The following is a 20340-nucleotide window of genomic DNA, read 5'->3' on the forward strand; positions in this document are numbered from 1 at the left end:
AAACTGGATCATTTTCTTTTAAGGGTAGATAATTAAATCATGTGCATACAAGACTCCTCGTCCTTTTACCTGCGACGGCTGTACTTTGGTGCAGCATCAAGTCAAAGCCACCGTGTCAACATATCTACAATGGCAGTTTTAACATGTTGCTGTTGAGCAGTTTAAATGTTTACCATGTTCCACATCTTAGTTTAGCATGTTAGCGTGCTAACATTTGCTAGTTAGTACTCGCCAAATTTACATTTTGACCTGATGATGGAGCTAGATGTTTAATCAAGGCATAATCAGAGTTATTACAATTCATCCTGAGGTGGATATGAATGTCTGAAACAAACTTAATAGCAGTCCATCAAACATATTTCCCTTAAAAAGCACAAAAAAAGGCTAAAAACAGACCAATATTACCAAATAATTAGTGAACAAGTTGGAGCGATGACTGCCTGGACATGCAAGCGTGGCTAAAAAATAAACACAAGAAAGCTGTTCGGGTTTCCCAAAAATATCTTTTTTTATTTCACATGAAATTTTCACATTTAGCATAGTTATCAAACATTTTTTATATAATCTTCTATATATATATATATATAAATATATACATATATACACAGTTTTCTTACTTACACATGTACAAAATTAGGTAACAAGAATTCAGATAAAAAAAAAGACTGACTTCAATGGTAGTCATTACACCGTTGTGCTTTGTTGGTCAAGCCAGCCTGTCGGGTGAAGATGTGCGTGGGCAACTTGGTTTGATGCCGCGTCTCGTCTCTTGTGAACTGGTGACTAGAACGTTTTCAAATCATCCGAAACCGTGGGAATTATTAGGTCGAAATAACTGAACTTTGTGCCGAAAACATGAGAGGAAAGCACCATGATACACAGGGTCGGGTCCCGTAGTAATAAAAAGACACCGGCGCTCCATGTTAGACAGCTTAACCAAAACAGCGGCAAGATCCAAAACAGACAGAGAAGTCCAGCCTCTCCGCAACACACAACGTCTCAGTGTTCGCTTTTGGCAGAAAAACATTTTGTCTCGTCACTCTTTCAAATCAATCGCTCCCCGTTTTTCTTACGCTCACTTCAAACTCACACGTTTGCCCTTTCACACAAGTACTAACTCTACCAGGAGACGGAGAGAAGCTCTCCCGTAGCCAACAGTAAACATTTGTCTTCGTGAGCACATGGTATATACAGTAAAACTTCTCAGCTGCAAATGGTATAAATTATCTTCACAGAATGTACACGCAACACAGGTCGATGGAGTGTGTTTTCATGTCTCATGTCATCTGATGTCAGCGTGTGTGTGTGTGTGTGTGTGCAACACTGTAATGGGGTGTATGTTGTTGTGTCTGTACTGTGCAGCAGTAGTGCTACAGTATATAAGCACATGGTCGAGTTCGCAGAGGATGGGTAGTCATGAGAACGGCCCCCCCCCAAGTCTGTCAATGCTACATTTAGAGAAAGTAATCACTTGGGACACCAAATGCCACTCGATACCATTACGATAACAATACAACAAGTAATACACAATACTCAAGGGTGGAATAGTGTACAAGTTGGAGAGATGACTGATCTTTGGCTCAAAAAAAGGTGAGAGATTACTTTTCCCACAGAATGTGGATTCATCCCATCTAAATTTATAGAATTCAAACAGAGTTGGTGTCTTTGCTCCCGATTGTTCTTCGGCCACTTTAGGTCCCTCTTTATGGTCTTCATATTTTGTTCTAGGGTTATCCTCCAAACAAGTTCATGTTTTTTTTTGGAGAGAGCCCTCAAGAAATACAAATCAAGGAGAGCTTGGTCTTTCCAAGAAGAAAAAAAAAAAAAAAAACCTTTTGAAAAAATAATGCTCAGGAGTTACTCGGCACGTTTAGGGCGAGCGAGTTCATCCGTACTTTACAAGCTTCAAAAGTCTCTCCCGGTGGCCAGCACTGGGCATGGAAAACTGTCTTTTTGAGTCAGTGGTCTCATCCCCACGGACTGTCTTCATTGTAGTCCCTGAAAAGAAAGTCTGCTGACAGCAGTCCTTTCGTGTGCTCTTAGTGCAACAATAGCAGTAATGAAGACGGGACCAGCAGCGAGAGAATGGAGAGGGATGCCGCAGCCGCCGCCACAGAGTTTGACCGTACACTCTTCTGGACGTCTGGCAGGATCACCACTGGGTCATCTGCTTGAAGATGGGAGATAAAGAAGTCACATTAGCACCACGTATTTACACCCGGACGTAATCCTGAATGTGCCTGGACCGTTTTAAGATCAGGGATAATTAGAACGGACGCAGGGTTGGTAAACATACCTGCAGGCAGTCTATTGGACGGGTTGTGAACCCCACCCCCGGCTCCGGCCCCAGCCCCAGCTGTGCCTCCTTTAGCCACTCTGGCCTCTTGAGAGCCTGAAAGAAAAACAAAAATACCATCAATTACTCTGCTTGGGCCTCACAAAAGCCTAACACGACTATCAGAACTGTGCTGCTCTCCTTACAGCCGGGAGGGGCGGTTAAACTCACCGTCAGCGGCTACGACGTCCACCCTGAGCCTGAGGCACTCCTGTCCATGGTGGTGCAAAGGTTTGGCTGCCGGGAAGAAACAACACAGGCGTTAAAATCCTAACTAATGCACTTAGCCTCCACTGGCCCCTTAATTCACCTTCATGCATGCGCCAACACACACAAACACTTGGCAACAGACAGACGCGGGGACAAAGCTTAGGAGGCCATCTGTGACCAGGCGAAGTGTGTCTTGTCCTGCAGTTTATCTAATTACAGCCGCGGCCAGGGCGACAACACTGCTGGCTCTTTGTGGTTACATTCTAGTAGGGGAAGTGTTGTATAAACTTGGCAAACCGAGCCAACACCCCAGTTAATGTCCACGTTGAGCTTAAATGAGCAGGAGCACCGAGCTCGGTTAGTAGGAAAACTAAACTGCAGAAGTTTGCCCTCACTTCCTTCAGTCGGATTGATTGCCATGAACTTTTCCTAAATGGTTCCCGTTGAATCTTAACTTCTCAAGATGAATTGTAATCAATTTGAAGGTCACTTATCTTTTCAATTAGTCATCATCGAGTCAAAATATGAACACTTTTCTTCATTGAGGGCATGCTAATGTGCTGTTAGCGACAGGTTTTCGCCTGTAAGTTCACGTTCAACATTTTCTAACTACGCAGATGGGCGGAGAAAATGAAGAACATTAGGAGCTTTGAAAGTGTTTTATATACAATAATGTAAAATTGGTTGTGCGACCGTCCTTGCGGAAAGTATAACCAGGCTTCAAATTTCTCCATTTTCTCCGCATTGTTGGAAAACGTTGGATGTGCATGGATAGAACCCTCGCGAAGTCAGACTACCAATGAAAATATCATTATAATTGGAAAATACAAGATTGACGAAGAAAGAAAACACTCTGAAAGAAAAGTTATATTGACACTCACAGATATAATAGTAGCTTTCTCCCTGCCGAAACTCCTTTCCCAGAGTGAACGGCGTAAACCGCTGGAACTTCTCCGAGAACTTCTCGGGGGCGTGAGGAGCAAACGGATGGCCACACTCCCAACGCATCTGGTCGTACGACTGGGGCTTGCAGGAGTCGTAGTCCTCGCGCTCCACCATGTAGAGCACGTATCGCTCGGCATCCAGCAGTGGCACCTCGCCCTGAGGGTAATGGGGGCAGACGATGTCCAGGTAGTCGTTGAGCTTCACCTCCACGGTGTAGTCGTCCCATAGAAACCTGCAGGGAGGAGGCAGAGGAGGACGGTTATTCAAGTGGCAGGAGACTGATAACCGTGCTTATAGCATTGGAGCGGTAATAAATATAAGCCTCAAAACCTCTGATTATATATTGATCGGCTACACGCCACAGTACAACAGGGAAATCAGAGAAAAGTCTGAGAGGCCTGTGAATGAGACATATAGAGCGAGCGAGAGAGAAAGAAAATATGTGTGTGTTGGAGTGGAATGAAGAGGGAAAACGCAATAAGGGGAAGAATGATCTGCAGAGAGCGTGTGCATAAATGTGGAGGAACGCGAGGGCCAGCGTATCTGCGGCTGCTCGCTGCGCTGAGTGCACATTGATCCCACGATTCTCGGGAGTCGAGTGATGTTTACAGAGAAACATTAGCAGTCAGTTAGCCCGTCAAGACAGGAGATGAGTATCGACATCTGCAGGGCTACACACAAAACACCCACACACACAAAAGAGGCAGAATGCATTATGATGAGTTCACAGACACACACCGGAGTCGACTGGCGATATGGATTCAAATGAAGGTCACATGTGTTTTAAGCCATTCATTAGGGCGAGAGAGACGGGCAGACACGTAGAAGATGAGTCTGGTGACGGCCTGTAACCGTCTCCCACCACACTCCCTCTCATTACAAATACAGAGACACAGTCAGACTGTCTGCCTCCCCTCCATGCCTCCCTGCATCCCTCCCGCCACTCCGCCACCCTCTTTACGAGGGTCCTCAAAGTAAACTGAACTCCCTCCCTTCCCCTTGGACGTAGGTCAAAGGAGCAATCGGAGAAAACTTCTTCGCATTTCAACCTGCTTCCAATGGCCCCATAAACATGATTTAACCATTACAGAAACACTTAAAAACAACAATTTAGCAGCCGTTTCAATTGGCCTTATCTCAGCTGTCCATGATTACTTCCCCCTCATGGATTTTCTTTTCATCAGAGATATTATGGGTTTATCTCCAGGGAATTGACATTAAAGGTTTTTCAGCTCTGTCCCCTACCCCCTGACTGAGTGGCTGCTCAGGGGGGCGGCTCACAGCTAATGCTCTCTTCTCAGCCAAAGCCATCTATCACCGGCCTGGAGCGGTAGCTGGCCGCTGGCCACACACACACACACACACACACACACACACACACACACACACACACACACACACACACACACACACACACACACACACACACACACACACACACACACACACACACACACACACACACACACACACACACACACACACACACACACACACTTCCCAGTAATTCCCATCTATCAACAACCTAAAGCAGTAGCTACCTACCATTTGCACCCACCGAACCCCCCCACACACATACCCACACACACCTCCTCCCCCGGCACTGATCTCCAAAGCGATGCCTATCAGTTTACCGTCTCCTACTGTTCCAGATCACCAGGGGGTTCTCTGAGAATGGATGAAATTTGACAGACTTCAATATTTTCACAACACACAAGGAGAATGTGTGTCTAATATAGGGTTTTGTTGCTTTTGCAATGAATACTTGGCTGGTTCACGAGACTTTCACCGACCCCAAGACAGAGGCAGGCAGCCAGTGGGAGTTTCTGACTGCTTTTAATCAGATCTGCAGATCTCAAAGAGTTAAGAGTTCCCAAAAGCCTACAGGGAGCCAATCGGACACCTTTAGCAGAGAAGAAAGTGGAGGAGGTTTTTCTTTGAGAATTCTGTCGTTTTCCCATAAAACACCTAAATGTAACAAGCAGCATTTGGGGATTTTGTGTTTGTGTGACAAGGTCCATATGTGTGACGAACGATCAAAGTGCTCAGGCTCCCGCCGCTCGTTAGCCGCTGTTGTTGCTTTTGGCCAGTGGTCTCTCTGGTGCCGCCTGGTAGAAAGAGGACAGACGCTGTGGCTCCAAACACCGGGTCCTGACTCCTGCTTCCCCCCCCCCCCCCCCCACCCCACACACCTCTCTCCGGCTGACTGCATTCCCTCAATGCTGATGACCAGATTAGCCGGCAACACCATTATAACAGCAACACAGTGCTTGTTAGAAAACAAGCACCTTTTTAGTATACTGATGAAACTTCCATCTAACTGTGCTGATAATAGTGTGCCCCTGCCAACTTTTGGGGGTGGGGGGGCAATAATTATCATTTTGCCGTGGTCCAGACAGCTTTGTGCTTATCTGCAGTTTGCCCGCCACGCTCTGTTTACCAGATTGGCGCTAAAGTGTTTTTTCCCCCTGCCACTTTCAATTCCAGTCGAATCGATAACACTATTGAACAAACACTGTTGTCTGCTTTTGCCTGACAGAGTTATCATCCCGCTGCAAACACAGAAAACACACACAAACAAACTCCCTAAAGCCAATCAGCTCCCCCCCCCCCTCCCTCACACAGAGCCCGGATAGCCTACCAGTTGTGGTATGCCCCCAATGTGTTCATCAAAAGGGGGTCGAAGGGGGGTGCAATTAAAAGACAAAAAGGGGTATTAAAGTTGCCCCGGAGGGGGGTAATTATGCCCTCCCGCTCCCCACTTCCCAGCCCCTTCAGGCTGAGAGTTTTTTGGGGGGGGGGGGGGCAGAGGGCATGAATAGGCGTGGGCTGGGGGGGGAATGGCTTTTGAAGTTTCTTTCAGTCAGAGTAAGTATCTATGCGAGCGCTACAGTTGCTTTATCAGCGCCACCGTTCCATACAGTGTGTCTATTCACAACATGCCCGCACTGATGGAATACCTCACTTAGCAGAGAAAACAGTGGTTGAATACGCACACTGGGGAGGCTGGCGAGCCCCTTTTTACTAATGGCAAATAGTTTTAATTATCCCGCTGCCTTTTGTTCCCCTCTAACGCCTCTGCATTGAAACGTTCCACATCATCTGCTTAATTAACTGATCGGAGTAACACACTTCAAAGGGAGCTTAGGCCCCTGTGTGAAAAGGTTTAGCTAACAAAGTCAAATCACGCCACCTTCACTTTAGCAGACAAAGTCCCGCTCCGTCTCCCCCAGTGTGTGTCCCTTGTTATTTCCCTCCTCCAGACTGTTCCCCTCTCTCTGTCAATAGGCGGTCTTGATTTATTCCCATTGTTCTTCCGTAGATGCTTTCTCTTTACGGCAGTGCCGCTTGCCGCTTCAGCCAAAGCAACAGCATGGAAGAGTTGTATTCTGTACTTAAGGATGATTTGTGGAGCAACGGCAGACATGCAGCGGGGATCGTGTGCATGCTTGTCCGTCTCAGCCCGAGACTTGTGCAATTGTTTGTGTTGGACTGTATCCACGTGTGTTGCGTCTGAAGAGCTCTGAGGAATCTGGGAGTGTTTCAGTCGGGATATGGTGGATGATAAATGCCAATAACGGACAGCGATGATAGCAGTGAGGGAATGTGGAAACGCGTGTATGTACAAAACGGGCAGAAAATAGACTACAGGCTGTTCTTCCTCCTTTCCGAAGAAGGAATTTCTGATTTATTGGAGCCTCTTCGGCAGCTAGAAGTCTAATCTCTCTTCTTTAATCTCTGGCCAGCATTTTGCTTTCTTCTCCACCTCCACCCCCTCCTCTCACCCATCCATCACCCTCTCATCTCTGCACTCTATCGCCCTGTGGAATGCTGGACCTCTGAGGCGAAGAGGCCGCAATGTGGATCAAAGGTCGGACAATCTCCACGTCAGCACCGGAGGGGCCTTGTGCAATTTAAAATTCTAGCGACGTCTGCTCAGACGGGAATCACACACACACACTTTAAAGATCGATGCAGGAATACTTTAAAAAAAAAAAAAAAAAAGGTCCATAAAGGCCACGTCTAAAACCAGGAGCTCTGGTCTACTTGACCTGTGCGGTCACCCAAACCACATAAACATGATTATTTTCCTCCCGGGTTTTTGTGCGCGACAGTAATGTGACCCAAAAAGGTGACTGGCCTGCATCACAGATGAGTGAACCGGAATGTAGGGACCACCTAATCGGCTCATCCAAGCCTGGATTATATGGTGGAGCAGAGGCTGAGCTCTGGTCCATTCATCAGCACCAGACCCTGTTTAATACGGGGGCTTAGAGTGGACAGTGAGGCCCAGAGCCGCGGCAGAGGGGCTGGGGACAGAGTAAGGGGTGAGATAGGCAGGGTGGGGCTTTTTTTTCCTGTCCCACTACTATTGTTCTCACACAGAGAGGGTATTATTACTCTACACTGGAGTTTTGGAGTTCAGAAGAGACAGTGACTATGTGTGTGTGTCCCTGGTTGAAAGTGAGAGGTGTTAACAGAGTAATGAAAGACACTGGACACAAGGGAGACATTTCTTTCAAGATATATCTGAAGCTACGCGACTCCACGAGGGAGGTGGCACTTCAGAGAGAGGTGAAAGCCTTTCGGCGGCGCATCACGAGTTAAGTTAAGCGGGAGGGTTTAACGTTATTGCTCAAACTCTCTGTTTCATCCGTCTATCTTATTCATCCATCAATGTCAGCCGTCCCCTCCCACTCTCTGTCCGTCTTTCATCACTCAATAAGCAAACCAGATCCTCATGTCAACTCTTGTCCGTCCCTCCCCCCTCCAAACCTCAGACTTGCTGAACCAATCACAAAGATGGTATTCCAAATATGCAACTTTCTGACCTACCGTTTGCAGAGCACAATGCCGCGTGGGTACTCTGGGGTCGTCATAGAAACTCATGCGGCTCCTCCTTTTTTTAAACATAATATTCCAACCTTCATTCTTTGCACCGTTTGACTTTTTGTCATCCATCTCAATCAGCTTTCTCCCGTCCGTCAGTCAACCTTTGTCCGTCCGGATCATTGGTCATTCCGCCGGCGCTCCCAGCTGAACTTGCCAAAGCGCCTTTTTCGCCACCCAGCAAAGTGACAAAGCTTTAAGTCCAGCAGAGAAATAATTGGCTGATTCCACCGCACTAAGGAGGCTTAGATGAATACATATGCTCTTTGCAACTGTCTCACCCTGTCCCCTGAGCCATTTGTATCTTATAAAAAAGGGCCAGAACACAAAGGTCACCACTGACATAACATTTCTCAGGAGGCCAATATCTGTACAACAAAATAGATTTCTCTGGATTGATTTCCACACGGCAAAACGTTCACACTCATGTTCTTTTTTCTGAACCGGTGGCTTAATGAATTCCACGGGGAAACAATGTGAGCTCAAGCCACAGTTATTTTGAATGCAGTAGTAGTAGTAGTAGTAGTAGCTTACAGCTACCTAGTACCAACAATGGTAATAATACAACTGACCTCTAGGGGGTGGCAGTATTTGCTGTGTGGACATGTTCACACACTGAACCCAGACAGCCAAGGCCAGAGAAAAACAAAAGTTTTACACAATGAGCCTTATTTACAGAACAAAACAAACACAATGCTTCATTTTCAGAGATAATATCTGACTCCTGCCGACTAATTCGTCTTCATCCAAACACGCATACACTGCCGGTGCATCGAGTGTCACCAAGACTTGACAAACAAGTCTGGAGGAGGACACACACGCTCTTTATCTCTGCCACACACACACACACACGCACGCACGCACGCACGCACACACACACATACGCACTTTGAGAAAGAAAGTGCAGGCTCCACTCATAAATCAGCATATTAATGTTTTTTTCACCCTCTGTGATTTTTGTGTGTGTTGAGAAGAGGAGGAGCAGGGGGAAGTCTGCTGTGAAGATAAGGAAGAGGCACAAGGATGGGCATGGGGCAGAGTAACACTGGCGGGGTTGACTGGGCTGACTTTGATCAGAGGAGAATCCAAAATAGAGACGCAGAGATTTGACAGCAGCGCAGGCGGAGGGGCGGAATCATCCTCACGGCTCGACAGTTGGGCACATACCCTCGTGGTAACAATTAATCACCGCTAATATACTTATTCTCTTTGTTCAAGCATATTCATCCCACAAAAAAAAAAAAAAAAAAAGCCTGGGAAATTCAAGCAACTCCCAGAGTCCAGACCTTTAAAGTCTTGCGTGTGCTGGTGTGAGAACTGTATTGTTTATTGTGCAGACAGGATACGCTGTTTTCCCGGGAAAAAACGTAGCCAGGAAGTGCAGCACTTCACAGGGAAACACACAGAGAGCATGCCTGCAGGAAGGTAGAACCTTTGGCCCAATTCTTTATCTGGTGCAGTCAATAAAACAAGCCATTGACAATGGCAACAACAAGTTGGAATATCGAACAGGATGAAAACTGCTTTTGGAGGGGGGGGGTGTGGACACTCTTGTAAATGTGTTCAATGAGATAAAGTCTTCTTACAGTCGATTGCAGACTGTAAAGATAGGGAACGTCAACACACGTCAATGAGCATTGAGCCCATAAGAGGCGATTACCATCGGTTTGACAATCTCTGAGTATTTTCCACAGATTGAATTCACCAGACAGATTACAAGGTCAGATTATGGGTGGTGGGAGGGGACAGACAATGCGAGTAAAAGATGGGGATAGACGTAGGAATTGACTGAAGAGAAGGGCCGGGGCGTTTGGAGCGAAAGCTGGATTAGGAAGTGAAGTGGGAAATGGGGATGTTTTTCAAGGAAACTATAGCTCCAGTTCGGAATACTTGGAAATCCCATATCTGTTGCGTCCACGTAATCACACCCGCTCACTACCAGATCTTATCTTTCATCTCTTAAGCATGTTCGCGCTCACATGCACGGAAGTCAAACAGACACGTTAAACTACTCCTACGCCTTTGTTTTTGTTCTTTATTTAAAAAAAAAAAAAGTCCTGTCCTTTCACGGTTTGAGTTCTCAGACTGGCTCTACCACTTCCATATCCACCGCTTCCATATCCACCGCTTCAGCAAGACACTCAAGAGGGGAGAAGCACACATGGACAGACAAGTGGAAAAAAAAAAAAAGAGTGAAAGAATAAACCTGCTTGCTGGGAAGACTAGTGTGGCTTTTCATAGGGAGGTAGAAGAAGGAAGCTTTAAGAAAGAGGGCTGATGGGAGGGAGGGGGGGGGGGGGGGGGGGGGGGGGCGTGAAGGAAAGGGCAAAGTGCCTTGTGTCGGATCGCCATGGATGCCAAGAACGATAAAAAAATTCCACACCTCTTAGCGTGCTTCCCTCCATCTCCCCCTTCTCCGAGAGACAGAGTTGGAGGTGAGGAAATAAAAGACTGAAAAGGGACAGCTTGTAAAGTTGAGATAAAAGCTGGTTGAAGGAGCGAAAGGGACCAAAAAGACAGGAGGGGGGGGGGGGAATGAAAGTTTCCCAGAGGCAGAGCCATGGCCGTGTGAAGAGGGGCCGGCCTGAGTGGCAGCCAGTATTCAGGGACCACCGCCGTGACAGAATGACTGACAGATTGATAGAGGCTGTGCCACTTCATCACATAGCGAACTCTGACCCCCGATCGGTCACACCAGTTACTATTCTCTTTCTGTGGCTCACCGTGAAGACCGTTCCCCAATTTGTATGGGAAGCATCACAAAACACCCTTATTGACTGGCTAAATGCCACACAAAAAAAAACATTCACATGGATGAAACACCTTGAATAACTCCCTCATTTAAGACATCACAGCTCAACGAGCATATTCAATTAAAAAGGAATTCAACCAATGTGCCAGCGCTGTTGCTGTTTTAACTAAATAAAAATTAAAAAAAAGCTTGTTAGAAAGGCAACGCAACGCCAAGACTTCAGAGTCAGCACAGATTAGCTAAAAAAATGTGTCATTATGATGAGGATGATGTCAAAATAAACATGTGCATGAGAGAGCCATGAAACGGTTAACAGACTCACAGGACTGGAGACCACAGAACCAAGTTGAAAAGGGAACCTGGCCAAGAAGAGGGGGAGGGAGGTGCTGGAGAGAGGGAGAGACAGGTACAAAGCAGAGGAGGAGGAGGTGGTGTGTGTGTGTGTGTGTGTGTGTGTGTGTGTGTGTGTGTGTGTGTGTGTGTGTGTGTGTGTGTGTGTGTGTGTGTGTGTGTGTGTGTGTGTGTGTGTGTGTGTGTGTGTGTGTGTGTGTGTGTGTGTGTGTGTGTGTGTGTGTGTGTGTGTGTGTGTGTGTGTGTGTGTGTGTGTGTGTGTGTGTGTGTGTGTGTGTGTGTGTGTGCTCATGCTCTGTCAGCAGGGGAAAGGGGGGGGAAGGAGCAGATTATTGGAGTCCAGAGGGCTCCTGGGACGATGTTAACATCAATCACGACTGTGTGGCACATGTGTGTGAGTGGATGACTGAGGTTAATGTGTATAAGAGTGTGTGAGTCACACAAATCTGGCGATGTTGTGAGTGCTTACAAACACACGCGCTTCTGCACAGACACTCCCTTTACAAGAGACACGTACACACACTGGCATGCAGGGGCCCGAAACTGACTGGGCACACTGGTGAGCCTCTTTCTGGGAATAAACCGTGCCGGTGATTAAGCTGTTGCTAATCACACACAAAAGGTTACAAATATGCTAACAAGTAAAAAGGTCAGAGAGTGCTGAAAGACACGCAGTCAGGAATGGAGCTCACTCCTGCTGGAACAAAGTGGTCGTTAAAGTACAGGCAGGGATGACCTTGGAAGTCAGTCACACACATGCACACACTAGTGTATAGACCCGTCCGTGTGTGTGTGTGTGTGTATGTGTGTGCGCTCGCTGCTAAATCCCTCAACAAACCCACGGAGAAAAAGGAAATGAGCCTGCACCAGATGCACCCCAGTGATCAATCTGAGCTCAATTTGATTAACGACAACTTTCTAACCAACAAGATGGAACATTAAAAAGGGAAAAACACTTCCCACGAGAGAAAACGATGGACGTCAACACGCTGCATCAGGTGACGGGTCAAAGGGGAGAGCAGATTGCTGGGAACGATGAAGAGCACCAAATGAAAACATCTCAGAGGCTCGGTGCTTTTTCCGCGAATACAGGATTAAGAGTTGCCAAAGGGGGAGATTTAGCACAGTCATCCGGAGAGAAAATAAGCAAGTGCAAAAGGACGGATTACTAGTATGTATACACAGGCATGATCACTGTCGTTCCACAGCGGGGGGAAAAACAACAAAAGGCCTTTCCATCTGGGACTTGATTCCGATTTTCAGTGCATTTGACGCTGTAATTGTGACCTTTCCTGACAGCAGTGAATGCTGTAGTTTCAACCACAGGGGAGATCAGCAGGGGAACAGCGGTTGAATGTAAGCTGGTGAGAGAATTATTGAATATCTGCTTGTTTGCAACCAAGACAAGACATGCGTTCTTGGAGAGAGAGCCCAAACACGGATTGATTTAGATGGTGTTGTCAGTTGGTGTGATCGAGTGTCCTGGTTTGGGATCGTATGCCAGCAGTCCCTGTTAGTGCTTGCCCGTCCCGAGTGGGTGTGTTTGTACGTGGGTGCGTGTAGAAGATAGTTTGTGTCGTGTAAACTTAACTCTCCCCGTACACCCGGCCACCAGCAAACATAATTCTAATTGACCCCCACTTATTCTGAATGGCCCCTAACCCCGACAATTTGAGCTCCAATTTCTCCTCCCCTGAGCAATCCATCTCTCTCCCCCACAGCGTGACCTACTGGGCAGGCCTCAAGTTACCTCCTCCGTCTCTGTCACACACCATTATTACTCGTCTTACCACCTGAAATATGAACACCCCTATGTCTCCCTGACAGCCGCGTAAACCCCATGTGATATCTCTTGATTTAGGAGACGCCGCAACCTCCCACTGCACACAGAAGGTTAGGACTCTCTGTCAGATGGGGGAGGATATGATATTTCAACACGTTGTGCTGTGAGTCAGACCAGGACAAAAAAAACTAAAAACAATTTTTTATATATATATATATATATATATATATATATATATATATATATATATATATATATTCCCTTGCAAGGGAAAAAACCCTCCCCTATAGGATTTCAGCTCGTTGGATGAAGATACAACAGCATCAAACAGTTCACTCACTTTTTAATTGTGTTATCAAAATGATACACAGTTGCTTCCCTCCTACAATAAATAAACATGTGTGCATAAAGTGTCCAAATAAGGAAATGTATTTGAGCGTTCATAGATCAAAGTTTGATTAAGTCCTGAAATAAAGAAAAAAAAAAAAAACAATCAATGCATTTCTCGGTCCATGAAACACGCTCACCCATTCTCCCTCAGAGGTACGAGCTGTTTACTCTGTCACTTCACAGAGATAAATAGATGGTGCAACTAATCCCGCAGCATAGGTACACAGATTGCGAAACGGATTAAATCTCAACAGGTTAGACAAAGTATTACAGGTAAACAGCACCGTAATAACAGGTTCGAGTCCGGAAAGGGAGGGAGGGGGGAGGGAGAGAGACTCCCAACTGTCCTGCATTATCATGACAACAGCAGCCAGTTGTCCTCCATCACAGATTCATCACAAGTAGCTCGCTGAATATGCATGAGTTGCAACTATTCAAACGCATCTGAGTGTGGCTCACAATGATGTAATCTGCACTGAGAATTAGTTGTTTAAAGTTATTTTATGTCCAAGATGATTTCTGCGTTGGCAAATGGAAGAAGTGAGCGCAAAGGTGGGTTCAAGAGCGCTGCGCGAGCATGGGGAACTCCCAGAGGAAAAGAGATACTTACTTGGGGTTCGTGCTGTTCCAGTAGACGCTGTGCCGCTCCGCTGAAGCAAACCAGGCGCAGACGCTCGCGACGAAGCCCACAATCCAGACCAAATCCATGGTGGAGAGGAGTGGAGGCGTGCAGGAGAGGAAACGCAACTCAGGTAGGTTGTGCGGAAAAGAGAAGAAAAAAAAACACACAACAAAAAAAGTTCACCGAGAGGAGCTCGTCCGCGCACCTCGAGACTGCACGATTAAGAAAACACTTTACGCATGTAGTGAATCTGAAAGAAAAACAAAACGCAAGTAGATACGTGCAGCAATAAAAAAAAAACGTAGAGAGGTCAGGTTAACTCGACAGATCCGTAGTCAATGAAAGCCCGAGCGGCGTGGTGGCTGATTTTGTGAAATGCCCACAGCCGCGAGCCCCGCCTTTATAACAGCGGGGACCAATCAGAGGGCTGTCCGAGAGACGCGAGCTCCGCAGCTTTCTCTACTATGTAGGCCTGCTGCATGTTTACGACGTGTTGAGCACAATATTACAACTCCATCATGTACAGTATATCCGAGTAGGTCTACAACACAACATTCAGAAATATCTGACTGGGATTTTTACGCTAGATGTTTGCAGTTTAATTAATATCTGCAAGCATGTCACATGTCTGCTTACAGAAACCTTATCATACTTCATGCGTGGTAGTTTTTAATGTAGCTAATAAAATGTAACTTTTTGCAGATTTTATAGTATACCTACACTTCTAAAGTACCCTACGTTCAAAACATTTCCTTTAGGATGATGATACCTCTGGTGTCAGTTCATGAGAACTAAAACTACAATATTTAAAGCAGGAAATCACTAATTTATTCATATGATATATTTTTTTTATCTTACTTGCGTGCATGTCAAATAAACAATTTCATTGCACTTGCAACATATAAATGAACACCTAACATTAAGCAGCTTTCACGCACGCACGCACACACACACACACACACACACACACACACACACACACACACACACAGACGACACATTGTAAATGAAACTTGAACATTAAAAGCTGCCACACTGTTTTCTTGCATCTGTTGCAAGGCTAATGCATTATGTTGCACCCAAGTTATTATGTCCAATGTCGAAAGCATTCAAGCGTTTTTTTCCTGAGCTCTTATCTATCACTGAAGTGCACCACCCTTGCTTGAGTACTGGTTGAGCAACATCTGGTTTGTTTGTACAGTGATTTCTTACAGGGCTCTTTCTTTCCACTATGTGTGAATCGTATTTTAAGGGTGTTCATTTGTAATATCAACATGGAAGCGATTCCACCTTAACTTTGGAATCCGATGAGTTTTTTCAGCCGTTGAAATGAAAGGCCACATGAAACGTAAAACCGAGATAGTTAAATACAAAGACTCTACCTTCAGCTGGAAGCTCATAACCTCCATGCTGTCAGATACATTGCAAATCCCGATTCTCATTTTCTGTTCCATTGACATGGATAATCTGCACCGCGAGCTGCTTGTTCAGTCTAGTGAGCCATATTGCCAGAGGGGGTTTTCAAGCGCTGCTTCTGCTCGACATGGCACTTTATTAGCTACGTCTGCTTAGCAGAACAGCAGCTTTCAAAAGTATCACAGCAAACAACAACAAAAATGAAAAAGGAGGGAGGGGCAACCATTGTGGATAATAAATTCAAACAGCTGAGAGTTTGGAGCATTGACTCAATTTCAGGACATATAGATACGATTCATTGATGTGATCAGATAAACTCAGCAGGTATTTGGTCCATATTTAAGAAAAGAGTGAAGGACGGCAGAGAGTATACTCTCCTGATGTAAGCAAACACTTCAACTGAAATCGGGCATTCTTACAGCACAAGACGCTCTGTGCAGCCCTGAGATAGAGCCTTTAACATGTTATGTTTTTGTTAAAGTCATCCCAGATCAGGTTAGCCAGAGGAGGCGGTGCATGAAATTTTAGACGGTGGCAGCTGTCACAGAGGGCCTGACAGTTTCGCAAGACGATTAAACTGTCAGGTACACTGATTGCAAATCAACAGTTTATCTGACAGTTTAATTGTCACAGCGCAATTACATACCGTTCACCTGGTGCTCCAAGCAGATTAGATAGACTAATAACTATTTCCATCTCCTGTTAACCCCGGTCCGATTCTGTGCCGTGTTAATAATCACCTCAAACAGACACCCACACTATTTTGTCAAGTGTTTTACATAAGGCCTTTACTTTTACTGTTTACTTTACGCAGACTCAAGTGGAGTCCTCTGTATCTTACAGCCAGTATATTCTATGTTCAGTGGTCCTGAGTAGTCACAGTTCAAGCAATCTGCATTAAAAAATTCTGTGCAAACTGACACACCATTTCAGATCTAATAGTACAAACGCAGAAAGGCACATATATATGGTAATTCTGTGCTACTCAGTGTCAAGCAGGTCGTCCAAAATAATGTGTTTTGTATTCATGAAGAGCGCTCATCCCGGTGGATCAATTTTTTAGAGTCCAATTGTTTTTTCTGGCTCGGTGGGAAGATAAAAGGGTGCGAGGGACTGCCAACATAATTGTCATTTGCATTGCAATGGGAAATTTGTTGCGGAAAAGCTTTCGCCGCGCCGCAGACATTTATGTCAAAACTCTATCAGGAGCCAAATGAGTAGACCTTTCATTTCAAACTGAAATACTGAATGAGTAAATAGAAAGATGAAGTGGGACAAAACTGCAGCTCAGCCCTGATATTTATATTTTCTTCGACAGACAGACACACAAACACGCGTGCATGGATCTCTGCAGGCTTGCACGTCCGCATAGACACAAACGCAGTCGCACGAACACACATAAACACAACCCTATCCACCTCAAATCCTGACAGAATTTGCACTGAGCCTGTTCTGTGGCATGAAAATAAGATCTAGGAAAATGATAGGGAAAACGGTTTCAAGTAGGCATGGGAACTGACTGTCCATAATTTGTTTTTTCCATCCATTTTAACCCAGAGTAATTAGATGATGTCATAGAGTTGCACTTTCTGTGATCCTGAAAAGAGAAATCAAAACACGGAGGACCTTTAGCTCGAAAAAGTAGAAAGAACATCTTCCTCTGTATGGGAACAACCTACATGCATGTTTTTTTTTAATTGTCTCTCTGCCAGGCGTAAGCGTGTAGGAAGATAATGCGTTTGTGTGTGTGTGTGTGTGTGTGTGTGTGTGTGTGTGTGAGATTGCCTCTGTCCACAGTTAATATTGCATACTACTGGTACCATCAGCCTAACATTTTTATGTGCTCATTTATGACTGTATGTTTAAAGACCTCTTGTGGTTGCGGTGATTCACACTTTTTGAAAAACGTACTTGACTGTTTTGAACCTTCACTGACTGCTCACTGCTCTTAAAGAGCTGGTAGGGGCCGCATGCAACCAACCAATGCTTTAGTAGCAAAAGACACAATCGGCTGTATAAAAAAAAGCCTTACCTAGTCTGTTCTTTTGTTTGGGAGGGGAGAGGGAGACACACCTGGCGTAGATGAGTTCTCAGACCATATATAATGTGCAGAGAGTCGTCTTGAGTCAGCTTGTTGCCACTTTCCTCCTTCTGGCTCTCCAGCATGGCCATTAAAGGAGAAGTGTGTGGCCCCTTCACTGTGAATACAAATGTTAGGTTTAATGACTGACTATGTTCCCATCCCCAAACAACACCCCGCCATCTATTTACATAAGAGAACTGTGTTGGTGTGAACTGAGCAGCAGCCCAGCAGTGCTCGGTCCGGTGTGCGTCTGTCTCATCTCATCGGCCTCCATTGGTTTGTTATCCGCCATTGTTCGTCAGTATAGCTCCTCTGCAGGAGTTGTTCTTGAACCTGTGAGCTCTTTCTTAGCAAACAATGGAAGAGAAGTGTTTCCTGTAATTAGCATTGCACAGGTCTACCTCCTCTTATGAAATACTGACGCTGTAAAGATAGCATCACCATCCTTCCCTAAATGGTTTGCCTGCGAAGAACAAGTTTGTTCATGGTCTTGTTTTTGCTTTCTCTGGCACACTTGTTGATTTTCCTCCGGCTTTCCTGAGGCAATGGAAGCAAAGTTAATGATTAGGTGGAGCAATTTTAAAGGTAATCAGTGAGTAACCCTAGCGTCACAGCAAAGTGATCAAGTGGTAAATGCCAGTTCTTAATTAGCTGTAGTTAATTACCAGAGGTAAACAAAGAGGTGGTTGATTATCCGTAGCCGTATCCAATGATCGGCGTGTCGGCTGAGCGATTTGGAGTTCAGGTAAGACTATTAAGACGACATTGTAGCGAGTGGCCCTGCAGACGGCCAGGCAGTCGCTGTGCATAGACATTGAGGGAAGACACCCACACACACAGACACACAAATATGCACGCCTGCATATCCACCATGCAAGCCAAACTGAGAGACAAAGAGCAGCTGAGAAGGAGGCGGATGAGGAGGAGGAGAATCGAGGAGAAAATGCAAACACAATGTTAGATAACGAGAGTGTAAGACCAAGAATGAATGCAAAAGTGAGGAGGCGTGCGAGATGAGAGTGAAGAGCTTAAAAAAAGATGCTCTCAAGAAGGACAATATGCAAAGTAAAAAAGACGCAGGAGAAAAAGTGCAAAGGAGGGATACACCATAAAGCAACAATGAGCATGTTTTCACCTATTAATGATGCAGGAAAACCTTTGGGCCTGTTATTAGCAAACACGTTACCTTTACCGACCTGCAATTATATCTCCCTCCCTTGGGCAAATTGAATTTTTAGAGGTGCGATGCATCATTTCCCTTACACTGTCAAAATCGAGTAAATGGTGTGTGAGATATTGCAGGTGACTCAGAGACAAACAAATGAACAATGCCGGGCCTTCTCTTGGGAAACGCGGAGTCATTTGGATAGCAGCAACAAATGGAGGGAGTCCGCTTCATCCGTCCAGTGCAGCTTCAAGCAGCGCAAAAAAAACCCACCAACGTGAGACGGAAATCTGCAGGATGTTTAATAACGCGGAGGAGATAAGAAGGAGGAAGGTTTGAAATGAAGGTGAAAAGGGACTTAATGTGTAAACATAAATATATTTGAGGCGAAAGTGAGTGCAGAGGAGAAGCGGAAGCAGGGACGGATGCCAAATGAATGAGAGGGGGCCGGCGAGAGAGTGATAAAGATAGGAACAGACAGGAAACAAACAAGAAGGATAGAGAGAGAGAGAGAGAGAGGAGAGGCACAAGATGTAATAAGATGTTCAGATGAGGACAACATAGAAATATATGGACGCAGGATACGAGAGTGATGCTGGAGAGATGGAACAAGATAATAGAGAGGACTATGCAGTGGTAGCAGTAAGGAGTATGACTTAGCTAAGCAGAAATCGATTAACACTGTATTTACCGGAGGAAATTTGGAGCAGAGGAGAGAAAAATAGCTGATAGATGAGAAAGAAAGATGCATAAAAGGTATCGTTTTTTTAAAGGAGACGTTGAGAAAGACATAGATATAGTGAAATAAACATTTAAACGGAGTGTGGAGAGACATTTAGAGAGAAAAAAAGATGGAGAGCACTGTGAGTTACGTAGAGGCTTTAAGAGATGCACTCAAGAGTTTTGATCTGCAAAACAAAAGCCAGCAAATAAAATGTAGGCAGAGAGAAATTTGGAGCTAAGTGGTGTGAGAAAGTGAGGGGGGGCTTGCATCGAAGTGGGCAGGTGGAAGGGAGTGAGAAAAACAGAAATTGAATAGTGGAATGCGAAAGTACTTTTTTTAGAAAAATACAGACAGACACAGGGAGAGAAAAAAAAAAAGAGGGTGCGATCGACACTCAAATGTAAATAGGGGAGAGGAGGGTAGGCTGGATGAAAAAAAGACGCACACTGGTGGATTCCTCAAAAGCCCCTTCAATATGTATGAGGGCAGCTCCATAGACTGCGGCAGCCACAAACAAGCGACAGAACAGAAAGGAGAGGAGAGCGACAGAGCAGGTTGTGTTGAAAAGAAAGAGCTCCTCTCCTGTCAGCAGACTTTACAGTGTGTCCAGAGAGTCCAGAGAAAGGGGACCACCCAGAGGCTCTGTTTACCATCCCCTGCTTTCCCTCGACACA

The 20340-nt window shown here is 45.5% G+C and overlaps 1 protein-coding gene across 2 annotated transcripts; it reads right to left on the bottom strand.

The window, feature by feature from the left end:
* Positions 1-483: 483 nt before the first annotated feature.
* Positions 484-16993, bottom strand: efna1a (ephrin-A1a). Of its 2 annotated transcripts, none has more exons than XM_079176657.1 (5): positions 14267-16993; positions 3427-3722; positions 2507-2572; positions 2297-2392; positions 484-2167 (listed from the first exon to the last, which is right to left on the bottom strand). In XM_079176657.1, the coding sequence occupies exons 1-5, from the start codon at positions 14362-14364 to the stop codon at positions 2040-2042; spliced, it is 684 nt and encodes a 227-aa protein (XP_079032783.1). In that variant the 5' UTR covers positions 14365-16993; the 3' UTR covers positions 484-2039. The 2 variants fall into 2 exon arrangements, with proteins under 2 accessions (XP_079032783.1, XP_079032782.1); XM_079176656.1 differs by having other exon boundaries at positions 484-2170.
* Between the last annotated feature and the right edge of the window lie 3347 nt (positions 16994-20340).

This window comes from Pholis gunnellus (genome assembly GCF_910591455.1).
Source record: "Pholis gunnellus genome assembly, chromosome: 16".
NCBI classification, from domain to species: Eukaryota; Metazoa; Chordata; class Actinopteri; order Perciformes; family Pholidae; genus Pholis; species Pholis gunnellus.

What these genes read in the sequence shown, in the direction of transcription:
- efna1a (XM_079176656.1), bottom strand. Translation starts at nt 14,364, where the DNA reads ATGGATTTGGTCTGGATTGTGGGCTTCGTCGCGAGCGTCTGCGCCTGG. An exon ending in TGGAACAGCACGAACCCCAA is followed by an intron (nt 3,723 to 14,266) that starts GTAAGTATCTCT and finishes TCCTCCCTGCAG; the next exon opens with GTTTCTATGGGACGACTACA. An exon ending in GGACGTCGTAGCCGCTGACG is followed by an intron (nt 2,393 to 2,506) that starts GTGAGTTTAACC and finishes TTTTTCTTTCAG; the next exon opens with GCTCTCAAGAGGCCAGAGTG.